Source organism: Ammospiza caudacuta, chromosome 2, assembly GCF_027887145.1.
Source record: "Ammospiza caudacuta isolate bAmmCau1 chromosome 2, bAmmCau1.pri, whole genome shotgun sequence".
In the NCBI taxonomy this organism is placed as follows: Eukaryota; Metazoa; Chordata; class Aves; order Passeriformes; family Passerellidae; genus Ammospiza; species Ammospiza caudacuta.
In genome coordinates this window covers 115,824,751-115,846,261 of record NC_080594.1, presented here as the reverse complement: position 1 = coordinate 115,846,261, position 21,511 = coordinate 115,824,751, and the positions used below count along the sequence as shown (strand labels likewise).

At 44.4% G+C, this 21,511-nt stretch overlaps 1 protein-coding gene across 1 annotated transcript in view; it reads left to right on the top strand.

Annotated features, from left to right (window-relative positions):
• The first annotated feature begins 10,890 nt into the window (after nucleotides 1-10,890).
• PDXK (pyridoxal kinase) overlaps nucleotides 10,891-21,511 on the top strand; it is a 47,115-nt gene continuing 36,494 nt past the window's right edge. Inside the window, exon 1 of the mRNA XM_058800102.1 lies at nucleotides 10,891-11,012. Within this exon, the coding sequence (XP_058656085.1) occupies nucleotides 10,926-11,012 (87 nt within the window). The 5' untranslated portion in view covers nucleotides 10,891-10,925. The remainder of the gene's footprint in view (nucleotides 11,013-21,511) is intronic.

The following is a 21,511-nucleotide window of genomic DNA, read 5'->3' as shown; positions in this document are numbered from 1 at the left end:
TGACACTGCTCCCCAGGACTGGGCAGAGGAAGCAGCTTCTCCTGCCTTGGCAGAGCAGGTGAAAGCGGCAGAGGCACAGAGCCAGGGCCCTGCCCCGCACAGCTCCACCAGCCCCCCAGACCCCTCAGCTCCCTTGGCAGAGCAGGTGAAGGCAGCAGGGGCACAGAGCCGGGGCCCTGCCCTGCACAGCCCCAGCAGCCCCCCAGGCCCCTCAGCTGCCCAGGGACCCCAGGCCCTCAGGGAGCAGCCGGCTCCCCCCAAGAAACGCCCGTCCCGCCTCAGGCGGGCGCTGCGGGCACTGCTCTGCTGGCCCTGCCTGAGGGCACAGCCGGACAATCAGTGCCCGCTGCCAGCGCCAGGCCCGGTCCCGCAGGCCCAGAGCCTACCCAGTGCCACACGGGCTGCCTGTGATGTTCCAGGGCTCAGGGACATCGCTCCTCATCGGGAAAATGGCCTGGCTGAGGCTTAGGGCTTGAGAGGCACCAGCCATGTCAGAGCCAAGGGCAGGGGCACAAAGCCTGGAGAGAAGGAGCTCCCGCTCAGCGGGGACACCAAGGATGCAGAGTGACAGCCACAAGGACATTTGGCACAACTTCCCAGATAAGGACAAAACTCATAAAGCCAACCCAGCAACTGTGCTGAAATCAGCTCCAGCTGGGTAAAAGGTACTTCTGGCACAGGGAGACAGCAACCATCAACTCCTGGCCCAGTGACACCAGAAACCCAGTGAGAAAAAAGTACTGTAGAAACAGGCGATCCCCCAGCCAGGGAATTATGTGCTCTGACTCCATGATTCAGAAGGCTGAACAATTGCTTTATTAAGCTATACTGTATTACACTAATACTATACTAAATTACATACTAAAAAGATACTATACTATACTACAGAATATTACTCTAAAGAGATACTAAAGAAAAACCCGTGACTGTCTCAGACAGTCGACATGGCTTTGACCCAATAGGCCAAGGAATCAAAACAACCTTCACTGGTATCCAGTTAACAAATCACTTTGCGTAAACAATCTCCATAACACATTCCATATGTGCAAAACAACAGGAGCAATGAATAGAGATAAGAATTGTTTTATTCTCTGAGGTTCTCACTGCCTTCCCCAGGAAAAATCCTGGGGGAGAGAATTATGTCTCTGTTCACAGAATGTGAATACCACATAAAGGAACCTCTTCAGAAGAAAAAAAAGACTGAGCATAGAGAAAGATTGGTTAGAATTAAGAAGCAAAGAAATCTAATATCCAGTAGAAGAAAATATCATGATATTCATATTAGCTAATGATAAATTACAATTAATAATAATAGCTAACAGAATAACAGAAACTATTATATTAATATGTAAGAAATAGCAAAAACATTATTATAACATACAAATTAAATATTCCATATTATTTAATATTTATAATACCTCTACATCTACTTTTCATAATGATTATATTTTGAATATCATAATATTTATCATGTATATATGATATAGAACATTATATAGTGCATATATATGAATATAATATATAAGTATTTTGTAATTATACTATAACAATGTTAAAATAATTTTAAAAGGAAATAATATGTGAAATCAGTGAGAGAACCATATAACTGGTAGCCAATGAGCACGAATGCCTTTGTTCACTAAAATGTATAAATAGTTAAAAGTTTTGATAGTTGCTGTGCTGCCTTTGTGGATTTGCCACCCAGCAGCTCCTCCTGTGCAGAACTGTAAATAAAGGAAATAGCTGAACTCTGTGTGGGGATTGGCTTCTTGCACACGGGGTGAAAGGATCCCTTTGGCACAGCAGCTTTGCCATGGCCACATGGATAAAAGCTGCTGCTTTTCCAGGCAGGCTCAGCTGTGCCCGGCCCATCTCGGAGCCAGCCGGGCGCGGGCAGAGCAGCAGAGATCTGAAACTCGGCGGCTGCGCGGTCGCTGTGGCCCAGACAATCCCCCAGCAGCCACGAGAGCCCCTCTGGGAATGAGCACCAGATCCCAGAGGGCGCCTCTGCCAGCTGCCCCCGAGCCCCTGCAGCGAGGAGTTGTGGTCCAGGTGTTTGGGGAACCTCCTGGGGCTGCTGGGCCCAGCTGTGTGGTGTTCCAGTGAGCACCTGGCAAGCTGAGTTCCCCCACAGGGGCAAGGGCAGCTGGTTTGGAGGTGTCCCTTGGTTCCTTAAACAATCATTTGCTGGTGTTGACCTGCTGGCTGGGTGGCCAAGAGCAGCCTCCCACAGTAACACCCTCTCCCTTGGTTTGTCCCTCAGTCCTTCTCCAGAGGCTTTCAGGTGGCCTTGCCAACTGCAGCTCTGGATATTCCAGTACCTCCAAAGCTCAGGGCAGTGCCCTGCACGTTCCCAGTGGTGCCCTGTACACTCCCACTGCAGTGCTGCTTCAGCTGTCTGCAATGGGGCTTTGCCTGTTTGTACCCACCACGGTGCCCTGCTTGCACACCCCACTTGTGCTCACACTCCTGCTCTGCACACACCCTCTGCACTCTCACACTTGTGCCCACCACACCTATTCCACGCTCACATCGCCATGGCACCGACCCCTGTGCCCAGCCATCTGGATGGATGTGGTATTTCGGGATGTGCTTTAGGGGTGGTGATGGTGCTGTTGGGATGATGATGGAATTGGATGGTCTTGCTGGTCTTTTCCAATCTTGATAATTCTGTGACTCAGGGACTGCCCCAGGTGCAGCACCTTGCCATTGGCCTTGTTGAACCTCGTGAGATTCTTGTGCTTTCACTTCCCAAGCTTGCTCAGGTGCCTCTGCATGGTCCCATGCTTCCATAGTGCAACCTCCCCTTCTCAGCTTAACATCCCCTGCGAATGTGCTGAGGGTGAGCTGGATCCACTGTCTGTGCCACTGGGGAAGCCATGCAAGAGCCCTGAGGCACACCCCTCATCCCAGCCTGCAGCTGGACATGGAGCCACTGCCCACGACTCCTGCGTCCATCCAGCCAATTCCTCATCCGCAGAACAGCTCACCCTCCAAACTCACAGCTCTCCTGTGGGCAGAGCAGCACAAAAACATGCATACTAGGTCAGTGAAATAAAGAATTAAACTGAACAGGAAAAGGTTGAAATAATTGTTCAAGATCTTCTTAATGACAAAAAAGCCAGACTTCTCTTAGTCCAGTAAGATTTGTGAGTGTGTCATTCATTAGAGTTCCCTTCTGCTTTTGAATGCTTTCAGTCAGTGAAGGTTTGGTGAGGTTCCAGCCTGGACCCTCTCAGTGATCATACTCAAAGGAGGATACAATACTAACATAGCTCTCTACAAGGAGATTTTGCTCTTTAGCAAGGAATGGGGATGGGGAGAGAGTTCCTGACTAAATCCTACCTCGCTGAGACAAGTCTGTGAAAAAACTTGGAAGTGCCAAGAGCTAGGCCCTTCAGGAAAATGAATTCCAGTCTCAGTTTAGGGAGCAGATCTCCATCAAGTGCTGCCCCATGTTTTTATAGGCTTTGCCACTATGATAAACATCTGGGAGACATTTACTATAAAATTAAGGCTTGAACTGTAAACACTTGTCTAATCCAATAATGTGTACTTGCCTTTGCAGAATATTGTCATGGAATAATTTTATTTCTGAAAATAAAGCCTTCAACTCTTTAATTAGCCCCTTTGATAGGAATCACTCACAAGGTCTGTACTGCCTTCCAGCCAACTCTTTCTCCCCTAGAAATCTGCTTGGGAACCTGTTCTGGCAAGAGGGTAAGACTTGCTTTGCTGTTCCCAAGCTGCAAAATTGGCCACTGAGGGCCTGAGCTGTACAGAGTTGCTTGCCAAGAGTAGAAAGTATTGTATTGCATTGTAATGCCAGGCACAGGAATTTGCAGTTGGCCACTGGCATGTTCAGGGCTTGCGCACACATTTTTGCTGATTATCTCTAACTGTCTGTGGACAATGATGTAATCTGCCCAAGGAACCTGCCACTGCTGCTGATAATGTTAGACAGCTCAAATATCTGCGAGAACCAGATGACAACTCTTCATTTTTGCCCATTTATCTCCTGCAATTTTTGTATCTTTTTTATCGGTTTAGCTTATTTAATTGTAGAGGTTGATAGTTGTCCTGGAGAAAAATCATTGAGAATGCAAGTTTCAAAGTTTGGTATTAAATCCTAATAATGTCTGCTGATTTAATTCTACCATTTTATTTTTGTTCTAAGGAGAAAAACCCAGGAAACTTTCAGAACTACATAGGTTAGACTTTGCTACTAATTACAATGGTCAAAGTGACAAGAGTAGGGAGGGTTGTCCCCTAATAACACAGACAAAAACAAGAGCAAATTAGAAGGAATTTCCAGCCTGGGACAGAACCAGCCTCTCTCAGACTCCTGAAATCTGTCCTCTATTACTACTATTTTGCTAATTAGTGAAAAATTACAACAGCTGTAAAAATTATGTAGCTCGTGTCTCAACTTACTGTATTTCATTCAGATTTTTAAAGGTTAATTTAAAGTAGAAAATCTCTTTGTAACCACTGAAGGAAAAGAACAAAATGAAATCACCATTACCCAGGTAACAGGACTAGAAATAGATGTGGTATTAGTCAACTTAGCATGTACACCCTGCAGCTTGAAAACTCAAATGCAAATCTGTTCTGTTTCCAGCACTGCAGTGGCCTGGCTCCCCACTGCTTTGTGTGCACATTTCCCCAGGGAATAATCTGTGCAGCTTTGCCAAGCTGATATCCTGAGCAGTGGGAGCTGAGCAAGTGACTCATGACTGCAAGACGACAGCATGTGATGCAAGACACACACAGGACAAACTGCTGAGAGATGCAGTTCATGACTGAGAGGTTTATTCCCATTGCCAGGGAAGGCCTTGGTCTTTTCCAGCTGTTATCAGGTTTCATAAAACAAATATGCAGTGTGTGCAGAATTTCTGACCCTAAGTCAAACAATTTTCAAGGTTAAATAGGAAAAAACAGGTATAGAAGTGTCTGTGAAATCAAAGAATTAAAGGCAATGAAATATCATCAATTTCTTCATGTTTTCCCCGAAACTGCCTTAAAAATGAAGCAGAACAAAAACATTTGTATGCATTTCTCTAAAGCTGGTATCCTGACACATGTTGTACTGTGTCACCCCATAACTGCTTGCATCTCCTACATCTTTGCTTCCCAGATTCTGCTCTGCTGCTGGAAATACACTTGTTGACAAAGGGGTATTTCCACTTACCTGGCTACCCCTTAAATGATATGAATTATAGTTATTATAATTCAAGGACAGAAAGAGACAACTGGAATTAAACTCCTGACAATGAGTTCCTTTCCCCAGTGTTAGGTAGTGGATACTGAGTGCAATAGAACTGGCTCCTGAGGGTGCAAGCGTGAGCACTCAGGACAAAACTGCAAGCTAATACAAAGAACCTTAGCTCCCTTAGCCAAGCAAAGGAGGCTTCCTGGTTTTCATTAACTTTGACTATTTTATTTCATGGACACTGGAACCAATATATGCAGACATCAGCACCAGCCAAAATATTTTGTGTATAGCTATGGGGAGTTGTACCAGACTAAGGAGTGCTTTAGCTTAGAATTGCCCAGCACAGTGGTGTTGCATGTTTCAATAAAAAAGCTGTATTTTCAGTTTCTGAAGGAGATAAGGATCAAGAATGCCATGCTAGATAGTGCTGTTCAGCTGTGGCAACTTGTCACAGCAATGGAGTATTTTAAACAGAACTTTTTTATCACTGACCTGTCTCTCACCTGGATGTTGTGTTTGCTGGGGTTTCCACGACGAGGTGAGAGATGAGAATCTGACTCCATGTTCTCAGAAGGCTGATTTATTATTTTATGTACTTATATTATATTAAAGAATGCTGTACTAAAACTATACTAAAGAAAGGACACAGGCAGAAGGCTTAACAAGAATGAATAATAAAAACTCGTGACTGACTCTTCAGTGTCCAACACAGCTGAAGAGTGATGGTCATTAAGTAAAAATAATTCACATGAAACCACTCAAACATGCACCTGTTGGTAGACAATGTCCAGACCACATTCCAAAGCAGCAAACACAGGAGAAGCAAATCAGATAATTATTATTTACATTCTTTTCTGAGGCTTCTCAGCTTCCCAGGAGAAGAAATCCTAGGGAAGGGATTTTCCAGAAAATATGACAGTGACACCTGGACACCCAGCCCCTTGGGTGCTATCCCACCAGCAGTTCCATTTACCTCAGTAAAACAATGGATGTGAGGATTGCAAGACTGGGCCTGACATTTGGAGGCAAGAATGCTCAGAACACATGGAGCTTTGGCAAGTCAGTGACAGAGAACAGGTTTGAGTCAAAATGTAAGTGAATACACAGCCCACTTGATCTTCTGATCGTGTTTTCCTTTAATACTGACAATTCCTGACAAAGTTAACCACTTTAATGAGGCCAAGGGAAAATTTGGCATGAAACAAGCATAACAGTGGCCTCCTACATCAAATGTTGCTAATACTTTATGGCAATTATCACAATCATAAATTGGTACTTTACAATCTGTCTTAGCAAATATTCAACTGAAAAACAAACATTAGTATCTTAAATCCAGCTGACTCCGGAATGCACAATTAGATGTTGTCTAGACGTGAGCAAAGCCTTTGACACCACTTCCCACAGAATTCTTCTGGAAAAAACCTGGCTTGGACTGGTACACTGTTCACTGGAGCTGGGAAAGGGTCTGGAACATGAGCCCTGTGAGGAGCAGCTGGGGAAACTGAGGGCGGTCAGCCTGAAGAAAAGGAAGCTCAGGGGTGACCTTATCATTCTCTACAACTGCCTGAAAGGAAATTGTAGGGGAGGTTGGTCTCTTCTCCCAAATAACAAGAAACGGGACAACAGGAAAAGGCATCAAGCTGAAACAGGGGAGGTTTAGACAGGTATTAGGGAAAATTTCTTCACTGGAAGGGTTGTTAAGCACTGAAACTGGCTGCTTGTGGCTGAGTTACCATTCCTGGAGGTATTTAAGAGCTATGATGTGGTGCTTAGGGACATGATTTAGTGGTGGCCTATATGATCTTAAGGGTCTTTTCCAATCTAAAAGATTATATGATTCTAATTATTAATCTCTGATGGTTCAATTCTTCCACCTTCAAGAGTTATTGAGGAAAGAAGTGGGTATTGATACTGTTTTCACATAACCATGATTATTTTATTTTCTGTCACATTTATGATGATTTATAGAATCCATACACAATCCACAAAATCTGATTTAAGGCCCTCTCTCTATGCATCTTCTATCAAGCTCAGTGGATCATAATCTTGGCACGCCCATATCTTTCCCATTGTGCTTATATCAAAAATCTGGGCTTCAGGAGACCTTGTCAGATAAAGTCAACTGTTCCAAAACAAACTTACACATAGTTATCAATATTTATAAAATATTTCTTCCAGTAGATATGAAAAACAAACAAACTGAAAATGAAACCTCTTCAATCTTTTAAAGCAATCTCTTCCTGTGTTTTTCATAATCCCTTTCATAATGGCAGCAAGGCCTCCATTATGGAAATTTGTTTATTCCCTTCTGCTCCCTCCCAGCTCTGTGTTGTATGTATTTGAAGGCTGTGATTAGAGCTGAGCTTTCATTAAACTAAAGAAACCATTTCCTCCTTGGCTGTGTGTCCTGAGCCTTGGACCCTTCTCACAGCCCCTTGCACTGTGCCATTGTTCCATTTTGAATAAAACACCACCCAAAAACTTGGCAGCACTTCCCCAGAGACCCAACCAGTGCTGAGCATGACTGGAGGAGTCCAGGATGGTTTCTCATATCTGGCAGACTCTGCTGTTGTTTATGCAATCCAAAAGGTGATGACCTTTATTGCAATATTGTGACATTGTAGACCCATGCTAAGCTTGTTAATCACTGCAATCTCACAATTTCTTCATGCATAGTGAGCTGGAATTCCAAAGGGTAACAAGACAGATGTAGGAAGGCAGCAGCCTGTGCAAACTGGCCCAGAAGGATGTTTGTCCTGTCTGCCCAGGAGCAAGGAGCGCAGGGAAAGATGTCCATCTTCCAGAACTGCTCTGGGCAACTCTCATGTGTATTCTTGCCTCAGGTCTGCCACAGGGTGTGTTTGTGGTGCACTGCCAGGCTGAGCAGAGAGTGAGGGAGATGTGAGAAACATTTAGGTGAGTTGCAGGAGGAGAGCATAGGAGGAATATTTGTGGAAGATTGCCAGTTGTTGATAAACAGTAGTCTTTTGGACTATACTCTTCCTTGATCAAATTCTGATAAACTCCTCAAATTTCATTATTTCCAGCAAACGTTCTGCTCTGACCAAGGGGATCCGGTTTGAGAGGTCAGGTTACCTTAAAGAAAATAAACTGTATAACTCTATGCCCAGTCCATGGAGAGGCCAGGAGCTTGAGGAAGCATCATCCAGGCAGTTTTACAGCAGCAGCTGTTGTGGGAAGCTGAGAACAGCTGCTCATTGCTGACATTTTAATCTAACCTGCCCTGCCTTTTTCTTTTTCTCTTAATGAATCTTTCTGTCATCCATTGAACAGTTATTTACTCCTTGAACAGTCTGAGTAATCCCCAAATTTGGAGGAGTACCTGGGAGCTATTTTTTTGAGAAGGATAGCGCAGTAGGAAGCACAATCACTATGAAATTGGAGCTTATCTTCACTTTTTTTCTGAGACACACAGTCCTTTTTATGAGGGAGAGGCCTGACTTCTTAAAGAATAAATATAGCAAAGTCTGTAAAAAAAAAAAACACTGCTCAGAAATTGTGTATTCACCTTTAGATTAGCAGCTTTCTGGAAGGGAAGGAGAATTGTTTTCTGGCCTTTGTTTTGCTTGTGGCAACTTTTTTAGGGTATGGAGATATAGAATCCCCCATACTCTGAAAAATGTTAGGGCTGGATACTGAGTCACACACATCCTGTGCATGCAGGTTCTACTCCTTAATCCTTAATTTGTTGGACATTTCAGAATATTAGGAAGAAAGTAGCAATCCTGCATAGAGCTGGTATCTTTGCTTACAAGGTCAAAGTGGTGCAATGAGCACTAATGCTGAGCAAAGGATGAAAACCAGAGAAAAGGGGGAAAAAATCTGTATTCCAACAATTGTCCTCTAAGCTAGAGGAGCGGGAATGTACCTGATGCAGATAATTCATTCCTCTGGCCCTCTATGGAGATGCAGTGATCTCTGCAATTAAAAAAAATTATGTATTGAAGTGCTGAAGCAGCAGTTGTAAGGCCAGCCTAGAATAAGCCCTAAGTTTTTTAATGCAAGTGACAACTGAAGAGAGAACAGTATGTTCTGTCATTTTCCAACAGATTACTTATGATGAAGAAAATACTCTTTCACATTTTTAAGAAATAATCACACTATTTCAAGAGTCAATTCAAAGCTATCCATGAAGAAGAACAAGAGGCATCAGGTGCCATTTCTTGTTGTGAGCTGTGATTGGAGCTGTGATGGTCAATAATGACAAATGGCCAGAGGAAGATGAAATTCCCAAACACATTACCAAGACTCTCAGCAGAGTCTTGATGTATTGTAGCACTTTTCAGCCAACGCATACATCTTCTTTTACTCTTTGGCAGCTCTCTGAAGGGTTTTTTTGCTTTTGGGTCAATAACACACAATTGCAGTCACTTCAGAACCCAGCTGCAAGGGTGGTGCTCCGTCAGGGCACCCACAGCTTGGGCCATTGTGCCACCTCCAGGCACTGCTGCCTGTGGGGCTGTCACAGGTGGCATCTGTGGCTCCACAAGGCTTTCTGAACACTCAGGGAAGGGAAGCTGTCACACAGGTGGGAGTTTGTGCCAGTCCTGGCTTCCCAGTGGGATGTGGGCAACTGTGGGTGGGTCATGGCATGGCACAGGGGAGCATGGTTTGTCCACCCCACTCTACCACCGTAACTCCTAAACCACATCACCCAATGTCAGATCCAGATGTCTCTAAAACACCTGCAGGAATGGTAACTCCACCACTTCCCTGAGCAACCTATTCCAATATTTGAGCACCCTAAAACTGTGAAAAAATCTGTCTCATCTCTGCCTCAGCTTAAGGCCACTTCTTCTAGTCCTCTCACTGTAGGCCTGGGGAGGAGACTGGCCCCCACCTGACTACAGTCTCTTTTCAGGTAGAAAATGGTCCTTTAATGTGTCCAGTTCTGGGCTCCTCAGGACAGGAGCTCCTGGAGCACTTCCAGTAGAGGGCAATGAGGACGAGTGGGGGACTGGAGCATCTCTCTTATGAGGAAAGGCTGAGGCCTGCTCAGGTTTGAGAAGAAACCACTGAGAGGGACTTCATTAATGGATATAAATATCTAAATGGGGGCTGTCAAAGCATGGACCAGGCTCTGCTTGGTGGTGCCCAGCAAGGGGACAGGAGGCGACGGGCAGAAACTAATGGTGAGAAGTTCCACCTGAGCATGAGGAAGAACTTCACTGGGCAGTGACTGGGCAGACAAAGTATGGAAGGCTATCATGTTCACTGGACATATTCCAGAGCCATACGGTAGCAACCCTGTGCCAGTGCTCCGGGCTGGCCCTGCCTCAGCAGGAGGCCGGACCTGGTGACCCAGCGCGGTCCCTTCCAGCCTGCCCCATCCCGCGCCGCCCGCAGTGCCGGGGCGCGGCGCTCGCCGCTCCCGCCGTGTCCGAGCCCGGGGCGGATCGGGCCGGGCCCGGCGCTCGGTGCCGTTGGCTCGGCCGGGCGGGGCGGCCGCGGGGAGCGTGACCGCGTGACGCCGGTGGGTGTGCAGGGAGCCGTGTCCCCTCCACAGCCCCGGGCAGCGGGCGCGCCGGCAGGCGGCCATTGGGAGCCGGCCGGCGCCCGCCTCCGTGCGGCAGGGGGTGTGTGACAGGCGGGCAGGGCGAGCGCGTCACGCCGTCCGCGCTCCGCCCCCCGCTCCTGCTCCCGGCGCCGCCAGCTCGGCCCGGCGCGGGCAGGCGCGCGCGGCGCAGCCATGGAGCCGGAGTGCCGGGTGCTTTCCATCCAGAGCCACGTCGTCCGCGGCTACGTGGGCAACAAGGCGGCCACCTTCCCCCTGCAGGTGAGCGGGCGCGGACCTGCTCCTCCTCCTCTCCCTCCGCCGCTGTTCCCTGCGGGCGGGCGGCGTGACGGCAGCGCTGCCCGGCGAGCTCCGGTGCCCAAGCGGCTCCTGCCAAGCCGGGGTAAGGGAAGGGCACGGCGGGGAGATGCCCGCACGGGCGCCCTCCCCGCCCGCTCCGCTGCCGGCGGCAGTGCCCGTCCCGGGGCTCCGCGCACCCCGCGGCCGCTGCGGCTGCGCCTCCCGCCGGCTCCGCGCCGCTCCCGTTAACGCAGCTCCTCCGGGGGCTGTGGCACGGCGGGCTGTGCCCGGGGAGGCGAGCCGGGGGTGCTGCCCATGGGTTTGCTCGCTGCCTGCGGGCTGAGGGCGGCTGCGCTGCCGCCAGCAGGGGCAGCCAGCCGGGGCTGCTGCTCTTAAGGCAGGGTGATCGCCGTGTCCCGTGTCGGGGACCCGGGGCAGCGGTGTCCTTGTGCTGGCACCCAGCTAAACCCCGCCGGCCCTCAGGGGCAGAGACTGGAAGATCCCCCAGCCCGGATGGTCTGGGGAGGGTGTAGTGGGGTGTAGGGGCCACTTAATGCGTGTGGCAGGCAGGGCCAGAGGAGCTGCCTGACATGGCCCGGGGCTGGAGGTGTAATTGGATCTTGGCCTTCGTACCTGTCATGTGCTGCCTTCGGAGTTGTTTGCTTGGATCTCGCCGGTGCTGGGAAAACATCGGGCGGACCTTTGCACATCGCACTGTTGGCTCCTGTGGAGGGTCTGTGTCCTAAAGGGCGGATTTGGGCCTGCCCATCGGGAGATCTTTGTGCCTTTAAACAGGAATGTCGGTGTGGAGCTCTCTAAGAGCCTCATTACCAGTGCACACTGTGTGTGACATCGGTTATCTTGGCGTGTGCTTACAAATGGTGTAGCTCATTTGACTAGACAGGAGAGATGATGTACTCTGATAAATGATGCAAGTGAGATCAGGTCTGCAACAAGCCACTGGCACACCCCCAAAGCACCATCCAGTTATAATGTAACCAAGTCTCTTAAAAATTAATGTGTGGTGAAGGGTGATGTACGTGTGTAATCCGAATATTGTGGAAAAATACGAGTATGTAGAGCTCCAGGCCAAAAATGTGATCATGAGCTGCAGGTCACCTGTCCTTCCTTTCCTAGCAAAATGATCTCGAAATTGTGCTTCTCCCTTCAATTTCTGTGTAGCAGAAGAGAATGCAGCAGTACTTATTCCAGAAACCTCCAGTCTCTTAAGCTGTTCTCTCTCTCCATTCTAATTCTCTGTCAAAGGTTTTCTTTACTTTTCTGTAGCTTAACCTTTCTGTGGCAAGTGAGCTGTGTAACTTGGCAAATGGGTTCCTGGAGAGTGTTTTTAGTTCCTTGGCTATGATGGCATAAAATACTGCTGGAGTTAAAAAACCCCTGTTGTTGGTGTAGCTGGGTTTTGTTCAGGAGGCTGTTGCACTCGCACTCTGTAGTATTTCTCAGTGAATAGTGTAACAAGAAGTTTCTGGAGTGGGAGGAAAAGAAATTTACTTGGGGAGCAGCCAAACTCCTGCCACTGCTGGCTGCACTTGCAAATCCTATGTAGGCAGCCCTTAGTGAAGTTGTGCTCATTGGAAAGTTACCTAAAGCCTGGTTTTGCTAGAACATCAGATGGGGCAAGGTGCCCCAAAGTGTCACTTTGCTTTTCTTTATGAAGAGAATCACAAACCTGAGTCTTTCTCTTATATTGTTTTTATATAGCCATGAAAATAACCTGTATCTGTTCTTGAGGATGGGTGCAAGTCTGGCATGCTTTTATTTCCTATTCTCTTTTTTTTTACTTTAGTTTTTTGAACCAGTTAAGTGAGGCTCCCTTTGGAGCTCATCTGTATTGAGTTAGCAAGGCAGGGTGTATGTAGATATGTGTGCCTGTGTGCTTGTGAGGTTGAAATCCTGACACAACAGTTCAGGAATCCACATTTGGACAGCAGCATCCAAATAGAAAACCTGGCATGGTTTCACCTGCTCTTTGCAGACTTATCCAAAAAACATCACTCATGTTTGCATGACCTGATCTTTGGTGGAAATCTGTGACATTACTATCAATAGCAATCTGCACAGAAGAGAATTTTTAAGGTCTTTTTTCAATCAGTTGGTTGCATTGTGTCAGGCTGCCACTAGAGTAAAAGCTTAAGTATTTAAAATGTAGGTAGGACTTGCTCTGTGGAGTGTGTTGTAAATGCTTTCTATAAGGCAAACACAGCAAAACAGAGTTAGACCATATATTAGAGCAGTTATAATAATGGGAATAATAGAGCTAAGTGAGAAATATTAGAACTTTTTACATCATTTCAGGTTAAAATAAATTTAAGTAATTAGACAGTCTAGATTAACTAATAGATCATAGAGGAAATGTGCACCTGGATTTGCCAGAGAGTGAACTGCCCTCAGCTTTGAATTCTGCCTTGTCAAGAGTTTAAATAGTTTCTACTTGCATGATCTTACTATCTCTTTCAAATGTTCTGAAAGTAGTTCTGAATTATTGTTAGAATAGTCTTAAGTTGTTCCATAGCTGTGTATTCTGAGCTTTCAGTATCAGGAAGTGATACTAAAAGCTCAGAATTGGTTCAAGATGGTTCAGGACTGTCCAGCATTTAAGACAGTAAGAGCAGTAGAGTGTACATTAACTTGGGGAGTTGCCACTGGGAGTCAGATAAGTTATTTCAAAACACAAAAAAAGTTTCTAAATGTTTCCATTGTTTACCAAGATTTGTCATAGTTTTTCTTATTATCACCATGGCATTCAGCTTCACTTTTATCGTATGTGGTTTTGTTTTCCTTAGAGACAACCTCTTAGCTGTTAATTTTGAATATAATTTTATCTTGCCCTTCCTGCCCCACCTTTTAGGTAGGCAGAATGTGGCAATAAGTAAGGGGAGCAGAACTACAAGTAGAGAGTTACAGTCCTCCTCAAACCACAGAGGATCCAGAAGGACAAGGTGATTTCTCATCCTGACCAACAGGAAAACTTTGGTTGGCAGAGGAATTTAGGGTTCATATACTGCACCCATCATTAAACCAGCTTTTGGGAATCAGTGTGTCAGTCTGTGTGCTCAGTTCTTGGGGCCTCCGTGAGCTTCCAAGAAAGAATTTTGAAAGTATAAGGAAAGGGCATGAGAAAATCCCAGCCAGTTTTACCTGGGCATTTGGTTGCCACTGGAATAGTTCATACCCCTGTCTGCAAACCAGAAAATGTTGATGTCTGCTTATGTCTCAGTAGTAGTGATGGTTTGAGGTGGTTTTGTTTGTTTGTTTTGTCTGCCTAACACTCATAGAATTTGAGAAAATCATGCCTCTGTTTTGAGTATTTAATTCCTGGCTTCCTTTTCTATCTGCTTACCTTGAAGAGAGAGCTAAAAGTTGAAACAAGCCCCATTAATTGTTTGTATCTGGAGAATGAAATTGTCTGTCCTAAACTGTAGGAACATAAACAGTTTCTACAATACAGGATTAAATAGCCTTTTGAAATATATTCAATTATTTTGTTTTCGTTTTAACTTTTTTCCTCCTGCTAAATGGAGATAGTTGTCCAGGTATTAAAAAGGACTGATGGTTCTCTGACCAGTTCTCAGTAATTCTCCTCTGTAAGTAAGTCTACATTTTTAGCTCCTTCTTAATTGTAGAAAAGATGGGAAAACAACTTTGGTCAGCACAGGTGGTAATTTCTTTGATATTTATGGATAGTCTTGAACTATCTTGTCCAGTATGTGCTGAGACCAAAACCAGTATCAGTAATCTTTGCTGACTATCTACATGGCAAAAAAATTAAAGACTTTTTTTCTTTATTTTGTTAAAAAGTATAGTCAAATGACTTAAGGATTGTGTAGAAAGATAAGTGCCTGTCTTATTTAAGATGACTTTCTTTTTCAAGCCCTGCTATTGTGTTAATAGTATGAGTCAGAAGAAGGATGAATCAATCAAGTGTCTTTACAGAGTAACAATAAGAAATGTTCTTGCTGGGTAGCCCTTATCTTTGTTACAGATCAAAGGCTGAAAAACCCAAACCTTAAACAAAAAATAAATACAAAGATGAAAGAATGAATCTGGTCTTTGTAATACCCAAAGATTGTCCTAAATTGCATATCTAAAACAACAATTATTGCTCTAGAACCATACTTCAGATGAAGCTTGTGGAAGCATGCTTCTTTTCTGCCTTTGTTCTTTTAATAAAGGTAGATAAGGGGTGAATGAATTAAAAATAAAACAACCCAAGACATAAAAAAATTGTCAACCTCTCTGGGACGGCTTGTTCAAAGCTGTGTAAAGAGCATTTGCTTCTTATGTGGATGCCAGCACAAGTAGCTGCAAAATCCAGGTGAATACCTTGCACAAGGCGAGGCCCTGAAAAAGACTTGTAATCCAAAAAGTCCAGAGGAAGTGGCTCCCCCAGCCTGGCAGTGTGGATTTCTGGGGAAAGGCTTTGCCAGACCTTTCCAGAAGTGCTTTTCCAGATGAAAGATGAACCCAGCTCAGATGCACTTGAGAGAACTTTGAACCTGTCAGAAGATTGTAGGAGATGGACTTTCCACCTGCATGGTAAACTGGGAGGGAAGGTGAGTGGGACAGGACTGGGAGGGGATAAAGTGTCACATTCGTATTTTCTGAAAAATCCCTTCACCCAGGATTTTTCTCCTGGGAAGCTGAGAAGCCTCAGAGAAAAAGCAAAACAATAATTATCTGATTTGCTTCTCCTGTGTTTTGCTGCTTTGGAATGTGGTTGGACATTTTTTACCCACAGGTGATTGTTTCATTGGGTTTCTGTGAATTATTTTGACTTATTGGCCAATCAGTGCCAAGCTGTGTCAGAGCTCTGGAAAGAGTCATGAGTTTTCATTATTATCTTTTCAGCCTTCTGTAAGTATCCTTTTTGTATTGTTTAGTATAGTTTAGTATAGTATTCTTTAATATAGTATAATAAAATAATAAATTAGCCTTCTGGGAACATGGAGTCAGATTCATCATTCCTTCCTGCCACGGGGCACCCTGCAAATACAATAGATAAGAAAGTAGATTATTACTCAAAAGATAACAACAAAAGCCAACAAGAAGGGGTGTCTGTGTCACTTTCAGCTCCTAACATTGCTTTGAGATAGACAAAACTGAGGCTGCTGGGGTCTCACTTTTACCTAGCAATAGGAGTTTATGTTTGTGCACAGCTCTAAACAAAGAGACCTCAATTTTCTCTTTGAACTCCTAATGGAATCTTTTCAGCTACTAATGCAAAATAATCAGCTTGAAAAATCAGAGTAATTTCAACCTGCCCAAAAGAAGTGCAGCTGTGGCTGCAGATGTGCTGTGGACTCTGAAGGGCTGGGTAGAGCCTCTGATGAGCAGAGAGTGGGACTGGCTGAACCATCCTCATCCAGGGTCAGCTCTGTGTGGCTTCTGACTCTTCCTGCAAGCCACTGAGTGGTGGCAGCTTGTTAAATACGCCTTTGTCATGAAAATACAGCCATGAAAATACAGACATGCTGAGGGATGTCCTCACAGGCTGATTGTATAACCCAGCTGTAAAGCTGCAAACAGCATTTTAAGATATGCTTCAAGTTAATATGCAGTGTGTGTATGGGGGCAGTTGACCAGTTACATTTTAAATTTTTCAAAAAGATGGTGGTAAATATCTACAGTGATTGATGATTCTGATAATTTGCTGACTTTTTTCATAGTAAATTGTGGAAGTTTGAGCCATGCAGATGCATATGCTGGTGTTTGACACAATAGTTACACTGGAGTGTGTGTTGTGATGTGTAGTTAACAAACAGTTTCTGACAGAAATGTTATCTTTTCATCTGTCTCAACACAGCAAAGGGAAAAGATGAAGGAGGATCCCATTTGGTGCCTACAAGTACATACAAATATTTGACTTGAGATGAAGCAAAAATTCTTTACCCTGATTCACCCACTGTCTTTGGGAAAAAAATTGAGCTGTCAAGAAATTGCAAATCTTATTAAAAGACTGGAAAACCTTGCCTAGAGGTGGATTTGCACTGTTTGTGCGGGGAGTATAATGTACTCAGAGACTCAGTAGCAAGTGTTTACTTGCTGAAGGCATTTTTATTTTAGGAACGGCCTTATTTTCTGTCTTTAAATCTTAGAGGTTTGGTTTTTTAAATTTTTTGAGTATTTGATGTCTTATTTCTGCTCCAAATTAAATCGCCAGATGAGAGAATATTTTTTTGTGCATAAACAAACAGGGACAGATAACAGAGGGAGAGTGATCAGGTTTCTGGGGAAAGAAAAAAAGTTTCAAGTTAAAGTTAATTTCATGTTAAAATGTATGGAAATGTATTAAAAACAAAAGTATAGCTTGAAATAATAAGATGAATAATAATATATATATGCAAAAGGTACACTTGATAAAAACAGGATATATATACAAAAGGTACACTTGATAAAAACAGGAGACATACAAAGTTACTGACAGCTCTCTAAAATACTCTTTTAAGTAAATAGTTGTCTTTTACTGTTCACTTTTTCTATTTATATCCAAAAAATGATGGTCACTTTTCCTTGAAAAGCAAATTTAGTCATTTTAGATAAGGGATACAGCATTATCCATGGCTGACTGAGCACATACCAGGCAGGTATTTTTAGCTTTTTTAGGCTGAATGGATGCAATGGAAGTTCCACTTCAGTTGCTCGTGTTGGATGGAAAACAGGCTGGAGCTGGTGAGGCAAGCTTAATGTGAGGAGCTGGACATTAGTCTTGGGACATAAAATGTCCATTCTTCTGAAATTACTGTATGCACTAGAGTGTTCAGCTGCACAGTAATATGTACAGAGGGGAAAAAACATATATATATGATAAGCCTAATGTTTGAAAGATGCCAGGAAGGTCTGTGCTGATGGATAATATGAGCCCCAGAAGAAGCCAGACTGGTTCATCATCTTGTGGCTTGGCAGCAGTGGGGTGACTTATCATAGCTAAAAAAATATTGCTGTGCTGAACTACCTGAAATTTTTCAAGTCTTTGTTCAGGACTCGTATTTGTTCATGTTAATTCATCCGTGACACCTCCCAGCTCCATTCGCTTAGCATCTGGAGCAATTATCCATAGAGCAGGAGAGAGAACTGAGGTACCCAAACCTCTTCTGTGCTTCATTTAAAAACAAAACAAACTTCTCTTCACCCTCTGTCGTCCTTTGTAAATTCTAAGCATATGGAGTACTTTGGGCTGAGTAGAAATCCTTGCATGGTGATTTAATTTTGCTGTCTTGGGAATGCAAATCACCTCTTCCCAGCTGCATGTGTGGGATTGAGGAGGTGCTGGAGCACACACTGGAAAATGGAAAGTCTCTCCCCTGTGGCAAAACAAACTGGAGGGTTGTTTTCTGATCTGTGGGTGCAGTCGCTCCCAAAACCAGCAGTAAATGCTTTTTCTGACCTGCAGAACTCTCCCAGTCTGGCCACAGCTCTTCCCCTTCTCTCTGCTGTGGGGTCCACTCACGTTTTAGCTCTTAGAGGAGGATCTGTGTGGAAATCTCCAGCAGGGATGGCACAGCTATCAATGACATTAATAAACAGAAGGGAGGAGTCCATGGCAGTCTGCAAGAACAGTGTTCATTGGAAACATCCAAAGTTGGTCTGTCCCACAATATCAGAATACAGCAACATTTTTTCTCTTACTTCATTTAGCAGATTGCTAGCCAATAAAGCCAAGAGTGTTATCTTTCATACTTCTCTTATTTTTAACACTAAGTAGCTTAGGTGGTTCTTTTTCCTAAATTTTACCACGTTTCTTCATACATGGCAGTTTTGTCTCCATCTTCTCTGAGGGAAAAGAAAAAGAAAATTAGTTACAGCAGAAAAATGTCAAAATTTAATACTATTTTGCAGAATTGTACACTGGAGGTTATGGTCATGTATTTAGTAAAGTCTCGCCTAAATCTAGAAAAAAAATATTTTACCAATCTGTGTACCTTACAAACCTGTGTATTTTATTACTTATTTTGGATGGTGAGTACTACTGCTCAAGGTTACAATGAAGGAAAACTCTTTTTCCATTCATCTTCACTGTGGTTACTCTCATTTTTCTGGCAGGATACAGCCCCTGGGTGTATCTCACTTGGGTGAGTATCACACTACCTGTGAGAAACCATCAACACAACTCTGAGCATTTAACAGAAAGGAAAACATAAGTTTTTTTTTAAAACCCAGCTGTTTTGTACTTACTGTAGTTAATGGAGGTAACATTGTGCCTCTGCCTATTCATACAACAACCAAACAAACCCATGGCAAGCAGTGTTTAAATTTGAGAAGTTTTATATTGTCACCTGCCCTCTGGGGTACTGAAATCTGCTGGTTTCAGTAGAGGAGCCAGACTGAGAAATGCTGCCAGCTGCTCCTTCCACCTGCACTATTTTGTGTCAACTTCAGTGCTCCAAGGAAAGTCATTTTGTCAGGCCATGTGGTAAACTGCTCTGAGAAGGCACCCAGGTTATAAATGACTTGGCCAAAGTGGAAAAGGAGAAAGTGAGGTTTTATTTTGTGAGCCAGTTCCTAAACACAGCCCCACAGAAAAGCTCTTTTGGCACAGCTGAGGTGCCAGGGCAGGAGCAAGCCCCGGGCCCTGCACCTGCTGTCTGCTGAAGGAAACATTTTCTAGAATGCTCTTCTCTAAGACTTCTGCTTGTTTTGAAGGAAGTGGTGCGACACCCACCCTCTACCAGCTTCATTCTTCCTGTTTATGGCCTTGATCTGATCTTCACATAATGTGGCACCTCCTTCAGCGAGCTGTTTCCTGTTCTGTTTCTTCAAGTATCTCTTACCATGCAATTTAATGTCTAAACCTTTGGTAGGAGAGTGGGATCCATTCATAGTCTACCTAAGGAGTCCACATAAGGAATGTGCTGGATAAAACAAATCTCCCTTGTAGGACCTGGCTAGCCAAAATACGAAAAACAGGACTAAAAATAAAGTGAAAAATCAGAGGAAAAGAATGTGCTGTGGGATCCTCCTCCACCATTTCATTCACAGAACTAAAAGAGATAATTCCCATGCCTGTTGAACCTATTGCTGCTGTCTGTGTCTGCCTCTCCTTATCAGTGTTTGCAAACCTCCTCGTGTAGCACTGCAGGATTCCAGCTGGCAGGAGTTTGCAGTGACAGTATGGTGTTTTTGTCAAATTACATCCAAGTGTAGTAGGAAGCAGCATGAAGATGATGAATCTGAAATCTGCAGTGAACCTACTTCTCCATCTGAAATCAGCATCTGAAGTCATTGCTTGACAGTAAAGAATGGGTTTCTTGGGTGGAAGGCAGGCAGAGACCCCCCCAGCACCACCTTGTTCTGCTATTTTTATGTTTGTCCTTTAGTAGGAAGAATGAAGGGGAAAACAGCAGCAGAAACAAGTTGGTTTTTTGTCTTTCATTGGCTTTAACCTTTATAAATAGATGTCTTGCAGGTCCATCACTTAATACCACTCCAGATGGCAGCAATGGCCTCCTGCCCATGGAAAGGTCAACAGAGCAGCTCTACCACAAATCTTTTGACCCTGCAGTCATCTCAATCCCAAACTAGAGCTGTTGTGATGCAGGGATAGTGCTGAGGAGGGTGTGTGTCTTGCAGGCACAAGAGGCTGTTTGTCTGAGTAGCCTATGGAAATGGTCATGATGTAGAACAAGGAATTTCTTAGTGCTGAATAAAATGGCTGAGGGGAATTTTGATAAAGGGATTTATTTTATGTCATCTGAGTATCTTGCATTGAACAGTTAGTAATGCATGCTAATCAATCTGTCCAGGTGCAAAGAAAAATTAATGACATTGTGGTATTTGCTCTGAAGTGTTCCTGTGGCTCCAAGACTTCTTTGGAAAAGCATCTTCAAGGCATTACTGGATAATCTTGAATTTGGCCTAATTGTCATTCAGATTGCACTTGCATTACAAGCCTTTTCAGAAAAATCAAGAAATTATTTGAGAACAGATTCACTGCAGTCTCAGGCTGTTCTAGTCTTTTCTGTTCAGTTGGTCATGATATTACAGCTAGATCAGCCCATCAGCAAATTCTCAGTGAGTTCCAATTTTGCCAGAGTACTGTGACAAAAATTGTAGTCTGCTCTGGCAGAAGAGAGGATTTGTTTTCTGCTCCAGTCTTTACAATGTCCTCAGTGCTGAAGTCAGCTTATAAATCCTGAAAATGGGTATGCAGTTGATCAAAGGTAAAAAAGGGGTGTCACTGCAGAAACAAGCCCTGTTCCAGTGCCCAACCACTCTCTGGGAGAAGAACCTTTTCCTATATCCAACCTAAACCACAATTTCAGGCCATTCCCTTGGGTTCTGTCACTGTCCCCACAGAGCAGAGATCAGTGCCTGCCCCTCACTGAGGTTTCCCTTCAGTCTCCCCCAGGCTGAACAACCTCATTCCCTTCAGATGCCCCTCACAAGGCTTCCCCTCCAGACCCTTCACCATCCTCATAGCCCTCCTTTGGATGCTCTCTAATAGCTTAATATCCTTCTTCCAT